Source organism: Misgurnus anguillicaudatus, chromosome 9, assembly GCF_027580225.2.
Source record: "Misgurnus anguillicaudatus chromosome 9, ASM2758022v2, whole genome shotgun sequence".
NCBI classification, from domain to species: Eukaryota; Metazoa; Chordata; class Actinopteri; order Cypriniformes; family Cobitidae; genus Misgurnus; species Misgurnus anguillicaudatus.
This window is the reverse complement of record NC_073345.2, coordinates 22,711,977-22,725,009: the sequence shown is the minus strand read 5'-3', so window position 1 is coordinate 22,725,009 and position 13,033 is coordinate 22,711,977. Positions and strand designations below refer to the sequence as shown.

Here is a 13,033-nt window from a genome sequence, read left to right as displayed (position 1 = left end):
TAGTGGACGGATTAACTGTACCAAAACCCACCTGTTGAAAGAACATGTTGCTTTCCTACAGCTAATCTGTCTTATTTTAACATTTAAATCAAATATTTAATATATTAAATATTGTGTTTACAAACCCACAGTAGTTTGATCTGAGACTCTGACATGAGTATGTTACAGCATCATGCACATTATTTGGTCCTGGAGATGTTTTAGCACCATAACAAAAGCTGAGCACCACTTCCTTTGTATTAATTTTCCTTTCAGACACTCACCCTTTTCATCTGGACCGTGTACATTCCTGGTAATCCATTTATTTCGGTCGCTCTGTAAACAAACACAGAAGGGTTAGTTGTGGAGCTTAATCTCTTCACATACAGAATATGAAATGCAAACATATAAATGTATAAACGCTAGTTTTATTGACACCATATAAATCTACACCTCATGATTATAAATCTACACCTCAGGTGACAGGGGGCCCAAATTTTATGACATATTGGGGCAGTTTCCATTACAGGGTTTAGATTAATCCAGGACTTTACCTTAGTTATATTAGGGCATTTAAGAAGTTTTTACAAACAAACCTTACAAAAAAAACAACAGGTGTGCGTCTTGAGACAAGGCATTGGTATATAAGATATGTCAGTGCTATAGACGGTTTCATTGTACGCACATGCGCTGACGAGATACACGTCTGGATCCGAACTTTACTTCCGGTTTCGTTTTTTTAATTGTCTGACTAGCTGCTAAACTGATTTCTTGAACAAATGCCTCGTTTAAACTACGTTTAAAGAACTTTGTTGTTATCTATTGTTAGCGGAGTTTACCGGAAGTTACGTGCGGACCACGACAGCCGCTTGTTTATGTTGTTACTGCTGAAACCGTCTATAGGTGTTTTTAAATTAAGGGAGCTCAAACATGCATTTTAATCTGGGACTAAGGTAAACCCTGTCCAGGTAACCGACCCATTATTAATTAATCATAAATTCTGAAAATCAAACTTTAAATTTAAGGACAAGTTTGGTATTTTACACTTAAAGGAACATTATGTAGGATTGTGGCCAAAACTGGTATTGCAATCACAAAACTTGTGGTTCTGAAAACAGGAAAACAGTTGAGTAACCAATAAGTGATAATCACACGAAAACAGGAATTCGTTATACAATCACAAAAAAAATTGGAAATTCGTGATAATATCACAAAAAAAGAATAAAAATAAAAATACATTTTGTGAGACTGGGCTGGAAAAAATAGGTAATTAAAATTTGGCTCCCCTTGTGATGTCAGAAGGGGACCGCCCCTTAATCTGCACTATCCAACCACGACACTGCCATTCAGTGCAGAGATCAGCTCATTTGCATTTTAAAGGACACATCTAAAACAGCACATTTTTGTTCACAACTACAAAGTGTCAATTTTAACACGATATAATAAATTATCTATATGGTATTTGAGCTATACAACTTCACATACATACTCTGGAGACACCAAAGATTTTTTTACATCTTAAAAAAGTCTTGTGAAATGTTCCCCTTTAAGATAAAAAGACTACCATCCAACAGAACTGAATGTTTTTGTTTTTTATCTGTAATGATTTTTTTTTTTTTTTGGGGGGGGCCCAAAGGGGTAGGATCCTACACGGAGATGGGGAGGTTTAAAACCAATGTCCTAGGCTTTTTATTGCTTAAACATAGTAAATCGTTCAATTAAATGTAATGAATAGAGTTATAGATTAGCAGGTGCTATTTCAGCTAGGTCTCAGTAACATTTATCAAGTCATTATCATAAAACCTGACTAAATTTAATAGGGCTGCTTTTGGGAATATTCGAGCACTAAAACTCTCCCCAAGGTGCCGAGCTTTTAGAGAAAAAAGAGAGAGTCCAGTATCCCTCTATTGATTTTCCCCTAAGAGACGTATTGTACCTCAAGATCATCGAATGCATTAATGTAGGAGGTCCATTCGAATCACAGAAAGGATTGTAGAACAATGTATTTAAAAAACATTTCCCTCTAACTAATGGTAGGTCCACGGCAGAGCCTGAGGTCATTTACTCTTCTGATTAGGTAAACCACTCAGTTCCAGGCAAACTGTGATTTAAAATGATGTCCAGCTTGAACTACATTCTCCTGGAAAATGATCTAATTTAGCCATTTATTCATATTTACTGAGTGTACTGGCATTACATTTGTATAGATCAGATCTGGGTAAAAACAGAAATCGGGGAAATCAAATCAAAATACCGAGACACTATATCGTATGGACTCTACATTGGAGGCTCTGCCGGGGTCACTTCTATGCTTTTTATGATGTCGCTTTGAAATCTATCCGAATCACATTAAATTGGATATAAAGATGTGCAGACACATACATCACAGTAAATGGTGTGCCAGAGCACTGCTCGTGGAGAATCCCACCTCAACAATCAGGTTATAAAATCGGCTTCAGATCCGATTAATAATTTACAATCCTGTTAGGGGAGAACAAACATTTCTGTTCAAGCAATTTAAGTTGCTGGACTGTTATTAAAGCCCAGTGTAGCCTTTCACAGGACCTGGAAGATCGGCTAGAGATGCTGCAGTCAGAGAGAGAGAGAGAGAGAGAGAGAGAGCTAAGCCCTCTGTGCCAGAGAATAACTGTGTTCTATTTCACACTTGAAGCTTTCTTTATTAAACTGCCATCACAGTAAGCACACATTGCTCACACTTCGCTGTTTGAATTTACCATGACTGCACCCTCCGCTTTTCAATACTGGGAAACTTTGAGTTTCTGCTGCAAAATGTTAGTGTCTAATGACTTTATAATGGCAGACGTTTCATTGGAGCTCTAAGTAAAATGATCTTGTGCTCCTGCAATCTAGAACTCAATGGCGCTTTGTGCATCACCCATCACTAATTGACAGACATGAGATTCATTTGTCTCTTCATAGAGCACTGAAAAGTACTCCTTACCTTCATTTAATATAATTGTTTTGGTAAGGGGACACATTTTTGGTTCCCCACAGTCAAAAGTTCTCAAAAGAATAATTTGAAGCAAAACCCTCTAAGTGCATGTTTTTTGTAAATTAAATTTTTTCAGACTCATAATGTATTCTGCCAAAAACCGCTATTTCTGAATGGCCTGAGAGCAGGATTAAGCAGATTTGAAGCGAAAGTATTTGATAAATAGCATTCAGTTAATATCATTATCTCATTTTTGAGGTGGCATTTAGCGCCTTTTGAATTTGAGCTCCTCATTTCATTCTTATCTGTTTACAGTCTGTAGGGCCTTTAGTTCAACAGAAAGTTAAATGTTCTTTATGGAACCATACATACAACCCAACCTTTAGGAACTATTTTTTTTTTTAACTCACACGCTTTGAATTGAAAGGTTTATCAGAAATGTACTTCTTAATATCACAAATGTATTAATAGTTTGAAGAGATACCAAAGGAAGAGAATATTCCTTTATTGGGAAAGATAATAGTGATTTGAGCTATATGCCCATCACATTTTCATTAGCTTCGCAAGAGTGACCTCTAGTGTCCACACCAGAGCAGTCCACAGGATTATAGAACCACAGTAAGCCCTTAAAGGGATAGTTCACCCAAAAATGAAAATTTTGTCATTGTTTACTCACTCTCGTGTTGTTACAAACCTGTATACATTTCTTTTTTCTTTTGCTGTAAAGGAGCACCACTTAGTTCAATAGTAGGAAAGAAAATACTATGGAAGTCAATGGTGCTCAACATAAAGAAGAGATATATTGAGCAAAGACATTTATAAAGGTTTGTAAAAACTTTCATTTTTGGGTGAACTATCACTCTAAAAAATTGGTGCTAAATAGCACTAAAACTTAGGGGAACCGTTTTTAGTGCAACGGTATACATATAAAGCGCCTATGAAGAACCATACAGGTTAATATAGCACCACCATAGCACAAAATGGTTCTACACAGGTGCTACATAGGTGCTATATGGCAATTAAAATGGTTCCCCTATGATTATGAGCAAGTGAACCACTTTTAGTGCTATTTAGCACTGTTTGTTTTTAGAGTGTACCTTTAACAGCGTGCAGCTCACTTCTGTAAGAGCTTTATCTTAAGTAGTCTTTAAAAAAATCATGTAACAGAAATCTAAGCATGCACAAACGTTAATACCATAACATGCAGTACTATACAGTGTATTGTATGAAAAACATACCAGCACCTAACATTTGAGTCTATAGTGTCAAATGATGAGTCTATAGTGTAACCAGGTATCATCAAAGTGTTGAATTGTCTTCATATTACAATTATAGATTTAAGACCATTTAAAATATAAAACACCAAAATGCACATTTATATCAAAAGAAAACAGCTTAAAGTTTCCAGTTAAAAAATATAATATCATTGTATCAAAACAGCAGGTAGATTCTGAGTGATGTTGTCCGGTGGAAGACAGAACGCGTTTCTCACTTTTAAATTAAGTTCATAAATACTGTGAATTGGTGTTTATTCGGGACCCACAGAGGTCTCGTGACAGTCTGAGCCCACGATAATACTGCTGTATATCTTCTGCTGCTCCTCCTTATATGAGTCTTTTACTTTTGCTCTCTTCAATCCTCCGTCCCTGCAGCAAGACAGTATTCGTACACATTAAACATGATAAACTGATAAATGAGCCAAGATAATATTTTACGTGTGCATTAATGCATTTGACAGATGTTTTAATCCAAAGCAACTGGGTTAGTGACAAAAACGGTTTGGCAAGATGAGAAATTTAAAGCATGCATCAAGTTTATTTCAATGCACATGGTGTATTTATGTTAATTTTATGCAATAAAAATTTAAATTTGCACTATTTTGAAATGAAAGGCCAATTGCGCCAAAGAATAAGAAATATAACGTTTTTATCCACCCTGATGGCATGTAAACGTAATCATGAAAAAAAAAAATTTAAATTTAATTTTATTATATTTTTAATATTTATAAACAGCTCGTTTTTTTAATACATTTATATTTTCATTTAAAAAAATACTAGTTACACCAACTAACACAGACCGGTTACACCACATTGGCATTTTTGCAATTATCCTCCAAATATTCTTTCAAAATGAAATAAAACCAGAAATGTTAGACTTGTTCCTCAAAAAAGAGAATGTATGCAAGTAATCTGCAAATTTATTTTAAAATTGTAACTCTTTTACATTTAATTGAACCATACGGACACAAAATAACGTCATGTCATTGACCCAACAGTGCATTCAAGTTATACATTTGGGTGATTCTCGCGAAATTAGACTTGGTGTCATGAAACATTTTGATAAAAAAAGTAAATGATATCAAAATAAGCAGCATACAAACATCTCTTCATGTACTATTTTGCACATGATTTCAAATGACATCATACAAACCAATTGTGTTGTTTTTTCCACATTAAAGGGGACAATTTTCATTACCGCAACGTGTCCATGACTAGATTTGGGTTCTTTGACATGGAAATATTTAAAATGAAAAAATCTAAAAAATAAAAAGCTTCAGTGCATGTTATACTATAAACATTTACAGTAAAGAAACATGTGGTGTTTGGTGATCATTGGTAAATGTAGAGACAATAATAAGGAATATTAATGTGTCCAAGACCAATTTTCTCATTCTCCGCAACAATTTTCAATCATTGTTTAATCCCTCAAGGAACGAACATTTTTAAAAAAAATTGTTGGAAGGGACATAACTGACTGTGACACTCAAGATGGCTACCAGGTAAGCAGTTCTTATTTTTCTCTCCAGATAAAAGTTGAATTTTTGTTTGTCATAGTACCTAGACAACTTTTTAGTTCTCACTACCAAAACATGAGTTTGTAAATGCATATATTTAAAAAATGTAAATAATTCTATAGGAAATATTTTTAAATCCTATAAAAATAAAGGTTATAATAAGTTCAGACCTTAATCTTATATGTGCAAAAAATAAATAAAAAATATTGGCTTCAAGGGCTTTTTAAAAATTCTGATGCTGGACACCTTCTAAATCTGGATTTCGTTAGAATCACCAATTTAGGATGTGCTATGTAACATTATGCTATGTAAACACTGTCTGATATGTGTTTAGGAATGCTTATATTCTTACCAGGACAGATCCACCAGTCCTCCTTGATTTGCTATGGCAGATTTTACCCTGTTTGCAAAATGAACAGCATCCTCCCCATCCTAATTAGATACAAATCAAATAATAATGAATAAAACTGTAAGATTGTGAAATGTTGTACAATCTAAAACTTTAACAGAAACTTGTGTTTGTCTGCTTTTAGGCATCATTTACAAGTAAAACATTACACCTCAATTAAGTTACGCGTACCTGTCGAGTCATAGGTGGGAGATACCAGACGTTGCACACGATGGCCCAGCTTGTCATCATTCGGAGAAGGTAGCTCACCATGTTGTACTTGGCACTGTTCCAGAAGGCATCTCCAAACTGAGGGTCATACTGACAAGAGAGAAGTCAATGAGGTGTGTGGCCTTTAATAACACTGGAGAAAAGATTCAGGGTTTCTTTATACACAATACCTTAATCGCTACTGGGTATATTGTTCCACCAATTTCAAAGCTTCCCTTCTTAAACATCATGACTGATGTATTATTAATGCAAGTTCCTAAAACAACACAGAGACAGACGATATGGCTTGCTTTGCTTCGTGAGACATTAAAGCACTGGAGTCATTTGGATTACTTTAATTATAGACATTTGTGCTTTTTGGAGCATTTATATACATTTATATACATTTAGGAATGCATGTCATTGAGTAAATTCCGCTGAACTATTCCTATAAGAATAAGGCAATAGTTGGCATAATACGGCTCATTAATACTAATATTTGGTATGTGGGCATGTAAAAATCATACCCTCTGGGAAGATCAGGATTGGCAATTTGGTTTTATCTGCGATGTGATCTTTTAACCTGTAGAAACAGCAATAGCGATGATTTAACTTTGTACTCCACAACACGCTTATATTCACACAAACTGTTACATATCTGTCACCTTTTGGCAACCGCGTGGCGATCTTTCATTTCTGATCTCTCAAACCACACGTGGGGACAAGATCTCACGATTGATCTCTGGATGACCCCCAGCAGCCCTCCGTGAACCTGGCCCACCTGAGGACAGTGGAAGTGAGTTAATGCGCATGACACCTGCTACAAACCCTCAACACATCTGATATAGTCAACACGACTCACCATAGCATAACATCCATCGTTTGCCAAAATGACTATGTCAATGGGGGAGGTGTGGTTGGCAACACAGATACCTCCTTTTTTGGGGCGATTCTCTCTGTTATGCATCCCATAAAACATAAGAAGTTTTAGTCATCTGACTATATTAGGGAGTGTTGTAAAAAGCGACAAAAAAGGCAGGTTGGGGGTCAGGTCAGGTTGTGCTTTCATTGTGAAAGTCAATGCAAAGTAAAAAAGGCTCAAAAAAGTGGCCAGTTTGCGTTAAATCAAACAAACTTGCATGTCTATGTGTGCCCGGGTCAAATAAAAGTGAAGGAAATAATGAAATGTATTAAATTATGTAGTCAGTATGACAGACACTGAACAGGAAAGGCTGAGATTAAAGAAGAAGCCATGGCTCACTTGTTGTGATAGCGGATAGTGGCTGACAGGCCTCTGGCACATATTCTGTAGCAGGTAATATGAACCAGATCACTGAGGTAGTTCTTCACACTAAAAAGAGATGCAGACCTGTTGTTAGGAAAGGCTAGAGAATCTCCTATAGAGATATCCAGCCTGATCTCACGAGAATTCTTACATATTTTACGAATTGGCTAATTCGTATGAATTTATACAAAGTTAATCGTGCAAAAACGTATGATTCTCATTAAAAAAAAACATCACAGGGGTCAAGGCAAATCGTACAAAAACGTACGAATGTGGTCGTATGAATTAATACGAATTAGCCAACTCGTAAAATATGTACGAATTCTCGTGAGATAGCGTTGGAATATCAGCATTTCATCCATGACTCACAAACAGATTCGATAAAACACATTTGATCTTTACTTGCTGTTAGGGAGCGATCCAACAAGAGTAGTTCCTATCACCAACCAACTTAATCCAATAGCAGCCAAAGTGATCCTGTGGCAAATACAATATATTGATGGATTAAATCTACATATAAATGAAATCATATTTTAGGCCTGCTGTATATTTTAAGACCACCTCCCAATTCAACTTGGGGTTCTTTGTCAGTGGCGGCACGTGACTGCTCATGCGAGAGTTGCAAATTCAAAATATGTGTTCGGAGTGTCATGTGTGTTCCTTGTGTTTTCAAAATATGTGTTTGTTGCGTCATGTGAACCATGTGCATCACGTGTTTTGTCAAAATAAGTGCATGCTGCACATGCGTCAAAACCGTTTATGATAAAAGAGACGCTCACGTCACAAAATACACGCAAGACACTCCCTTAACAGTAAACTCTGATTACACATGAAATTATGCGCAAACGCAAGTGTCTCTTTTATCATAACCCTACAGTCACATTAGCTACAAAAGTGAGCGTCACCGAGCGACACGCACTCGCTTGATGGGCGTTTCTTGGCTAGTCTCTAAAAGCGTTATCAAAAGTCATTTTAGAGGTATTGTTAAGTTACAAGAACGGTGTTTTTGGATTTAAAAGTATTTATTTCTCGATAAAACTAACAAAATGTATGAGATAAAACGCCAAACTTATCAGATATATACAGAAATACGCATTTTACGCCATCTTGAATTATTTTCTCTGACTTGGCCACAGACCTACGTCACGGTGCCCCTTCACTCCGTCGCTTTGTCGCATCACTCATCATTTGCATAAAATAGCCTGCTTGTCTGAAAGCTGAATAACTAAAATTTCCATTGCTGTACAATATTTAGCTGAGACACAACTATATAAAAATCTGGAATTTGAGGGTGCAAAAAATTTAAATATTGAGAAAATCGCCTTTAAAGTTTTCCAAATTAAGTATGTAGCAACACATATTATGAATGATAAATAATTAAAAGGGTCAATGATGTAACGTTAATTATTTTGTGTCCGTGTGGTTCAATTAAATGTAAAAGGGTTAAAATTTCAAAATAAATTTGCAGATTACTTGTAACATTCTCCTTTTTGAGGACCAAGTATAAAATTTCTGGTTTTATTTCATTTTGAAAGAATATTTGGGGGAAAATGGAAAAATGTCAATGTGGTGTTACCGGGCGGTTTGTGTCAATTGGTGTAACTAGTATTTTTTTTAAATGAAAGTAAAAATATATTCATACAAAATGTGGAATAAAATATAATTTTATAACATTTAGTTTTGTGTAATATAATTTTTTTACATACATTTTTACATAATTTGTCAAAGATTAATTAGACAACCGAGCTGTGTTCAGCATATGTCAGGACAAATATTACAAAAACGCATTTAGAAATAACTAACTGATATTTACTTTTTTTTTTTATGATTACGCTTACATGCCATCAAGGTGGATAAAATATTTAATATTTAACATCATTCTTTGGCGTAATTGCCGTTTACACCATTTGACATTTTCAGGTCCATTCAGTGTTAACTTTCATAAAAATTATGCAAATGTAATTTTTTATTGCATAAAATCAACATAAAAACACTATGTGCATTGAAATAAACCTGATGCGTGCTTTTAAAACAAGATTTTAAAAAAGATTTGTGAGAGTTTTGTCACTGACCCAAAAATATAAATATCTTCATGGAAAGTGATATTTACTTAATATCCAGTTAAATTTTGGCATAAAAAACTACTTTAATTTTGACTCATACAATGTATTGTTGGCTACTGCTACAAATATACCCATGTGACTTATGAATGGTTTTGCGGTCCAGGGTCAGAAATGAGCTACTGACTGATTTTAGTCACATTGATCATCTGTGGGAAAAAAGAGATTACGTCAATCTCACCTGAGAGGCAGCAGTATACAGTAGCGTATAAAAACTCCCAGGCCCCATATGATGGTCACCCGCACGCTGATGTAACGGAAGTTGTTGTTGGTTCTGGTGAGGAGATTCCAGGAAGCCAGTTCCTCTGACGTGAAGCGCTGAGTCACCTGATCCTCCACGATGTTCTCAATGCCTTTCTTACAGAAGTAGAAGACGTCACACAGGGTAAAATCTCCTGCCACAGATTTGGGATGGGACCGCCGCAGTTCCCCGATCTCCTCCTCCATAGAGCCGTCGTCCTTCTCGATGATCCCTAAGAAAAAAATTCAAGTGACTTCTTTGCTTGAGAGTACGTCACATGGCAAACTCAGGATAACTGCGCAATCCACATGCAGTATTTCGTTGTAATGTGTCGTAATTTTGTACGTTTCCTTCCTCTTAAGCTATGAGATCTGAACAATCACTTGTTTCAAGTCTTGATGATAATGTAAAACAAATTCCTAAAATAATAATAATAATGTAAGTAAACCACTTTTGTGTCACAATTACCTTCATGTACACTGACTTCCTGTTTTTGAAAAACTGAAATTTTAGACAAAAAATAAGTTTTGTAGTGGATAAGTTGTAAAGGATAGAGAAGGAAACGCCTAATTACTCATGGGAACTCCTTCAATATTGTTTACATGTTGTGAAACCTGCTGTCTTTAGCAGTTATATGATAAATTACTTCCTCATTTGAATGTTGCTTTGAATAACTGTCTAATAAATACATGTAAATCATGCCACCTCATGAAGTTTGTTTAATGAGAGAATACCTAGAGCTGTAATGTAGATCAAGTGTGCTTATTTAAAGGGATAGTTCACTCCAAAATGAAAATTTTGTCATTATTTACTTAACCTTATGCCGTTCTAAACCTCCATAAGTTTCTTTATTTTGTTAAACACAGAAGAAGATATTTTAATCATAGATGATAAGCACACGGTTGACGTACACAGTATTTCTCTACTATGGAGGTCAATGGGTACCATTATCTGTATGTGTGGTTACTATAATTTATTTAAATATCTTCTTTTGTGTTCAACAGAATAAAGAAACTTAAAATAATGACAGATATTTCATTTTTGGGTGTATTATCCCTTTAAAAACATCCTACTTGCATTATTTTCCTGTTTTCATGACATTACTATGCTGAAACATTAAATAAGTAATAAAAATAACAAAGTAGATGACTACTTTATTTGCTTTATTTTCTAGGATAGTCTGATGTAAATGTGGCTTCCAGCGTCTCTGTTTCAAACTGGGTAAAGTTCATAAACAGAATCAATTAAAATTATGAAACCCGTCCCTTGTTGCAATAGTGCTTACAGTACAGCTGACTAAAACAGGAGGCCAATAATAAAGTTATTTAAAATACATGTTACATTACAAGCTTATGTAAAAATAAAAGGGGGACTCCACTTTAGATTTGATTTCATGGACTGTATACTAGCCAAAACGTTTCAGACACTAAGAGACTTAAAGCAACTCATATTACATGCAAAAATACCAACGCTATAAGTAATCTTTATATTACAGAACCTTCTCTTGAAAGGTATCAGTTGTATTTTAAACGGTTGTTAATATACAGTATATGCACAAGAAGATGTCTTGCAAGTATTTTGCCATTGACAGATGCACTCATTCCACTCACCATTGGCAGACTGTGAAGGCAACGTGGTCTGTTCCTTCTGCCCTCTTTGGATTCGGAGTGTGGCCCACTGCCCACAAAAGTTTATTTTCAGGTTACCTTTGACATAGTGGTTTATGTATACAAAGCATCGCTTAACTGTCAAAGCACAGCACAGTCTGTGCTGCTGATCTTAAGGAGAAACTAAAAAAGTTTATGCATTTTGACTCTCTTTGCAAGTTTGCACCTAATGTCAGATATGTAGAGAAGCACTCTTTACAAATAAGATGTGATTTTAAAGTACTTACCTCCAATGTTTTAACCAGCACCTTGATATAAAGATCCGTGAACCCCAGGGACACACCAAACATGGCAGGTAACACGATGAGCCCCACCACAATAAACAGCCACACGTGGAAGAGCACACATGCAATATCCCAAGCACCATCCATCTCTGTGCTGCTCTGTCAGTCTATGGGACTAGGCTCTGGGCCATCTGCTTAAATGGGTTAAGCCGAAACAGAAGTGGTGAATATTTAAAAACGCAATTTCGTAATCAACATGCTGCTGTATGCTGTCATTTCTGTATCGGTACAGCTCATGACCACTCATACGATTTTTTAGATTCATTACTATCATAGTTTTTGAGATATTTTAAAATACATGTTATTTAAAATAAATTAATAATCTTTTATATGACAGTTGCAAATACCCATTTACTTCATACTGTAGTAACCGCTGTGGTAACAGCGGAAACTAGACTGCGGTTCATGTACAGTAACGTTAGTGTCCCATACTTTAAATGCATTGGTAGAGACAAACTAACGAAACTTTAACTTTGAACTGACATGGGTTCTTGTTATAAGTGTAGTAAATAATAACATACTTGTAAAGAGACTTTAAATTCGCGAAAACTTTTGCGGCTCGCGGTCTTTGTTTTTCCGTTATAAGAAACCGCTGTGCCACTGTAACAACATTATCACGATAACTGTAGGCTACTCAAACAACAAACAATCACCACCAAACAGGGATAAATACACATTACACACATACCTGTACAACACCGGGACAACATACATTTCTTATTCCTGAAGATAAGTCCAGAATTTGTGTAAAAAAGACTTTGCGTGTGTTGGGTGACGCGTATGATTATAAATGATGCAAGCGCGCCTCCTTGTGGTCAACTTAATGGTGTCATATTTCATAATGGTGACACATTGTTTAATCGTGTTTAGACCATAGGTTTACACATGGTAAAATTCTACATACACAAATCAAAATATATGAATGTTAAACCTACATTTCAGGCATTTCACAATGATTTTGTTTTCTTTACTAAAGCCCTTACTATTATACAGAATAAAAATGCCACTAAACTTTTCTCCATTATTTAAAGAATATGACCTAGATCTTATGGTTAAAAAAACTACATTATCTAGGAATTTTACCAGAGTATATTGTACTATAGTAAATGATC

At 35.4% G+C, this 13,033-nt stretch overlaps 1 protein-coding gene and 1 long non-coding RNA gene across 5 annotated transcripts in view; one reads left to right on the top strand and one right to left on the bottom strand.

The window, feature by feature from the left end:
- Nucleotides 1-5,807, top strand: part of LOC129423176 (uncharacterized) — a 115,826-nt gene extending 110,019 nt beyond the window's left edge. The window contains exon 5 of the long non-coding RNA XR_008637641.2: nt 5,643-5,807. This is a non-coding gene — a long non-coding RNA (uncharacterized lncRNA). The remainder of the gene's footprint in view (nt 1-5,642) is intronic.
- gpat3 (glycerol-3-phosphate acyltransferase 3) lies at nt 3,422-12,741 on the bottom strand. 4 transcript variants are annotated; one of them, XM_055179386.2, is made up of 14 exons: nt 12,610-12,627; nt 12,443-12,521; nt 11,865-12,055; nt 11,581-11,647; nt 9,911-10,202; nt 8,012-8,086; nt 7,586-7,675; nt 7,187-7,280; nt 6,990-7,105; nt 6,852-6,907; nt 6,516-6,601; nt 6,307-6,435; nt 6,079-6,158; nt 3,422-4,578 (listed from the first exon to the last, which is right to left on the bottom strand). In XM_055179386.2, exons 3-14 carry the CDS (start codon nt 12,006-12,008, stop codon nt 4,461-4,463), a joined length of 1,347 nt encoding a protein of 448 aa, XP_055035361.2. In that variant the 5' UTR covers nt 12,009-12,055; nt 12,443-12,521; nt 12,610-12,627; the 3' UTR covers nt 3,422-4,460. The 4 variants fall into 4 exon arrangements, with proteins under 4 accessions (XP_055035361.2, XP_055035363.2, XP_055035362.2 ...); XM_055179388.2 differs by lacking the exon at nt 12,443-12,521 and having other exon boundaries at nt 11,865-12,052; nt 12,610-12,741; XM_055179387.2 differs by lacking the exon at nt 12,443-12,521 and having other exon boundaries at nt 12,610-12,735.
- Between the last annotated feature and the right edge of the window lie 292 nt (nt 12,742-13,033).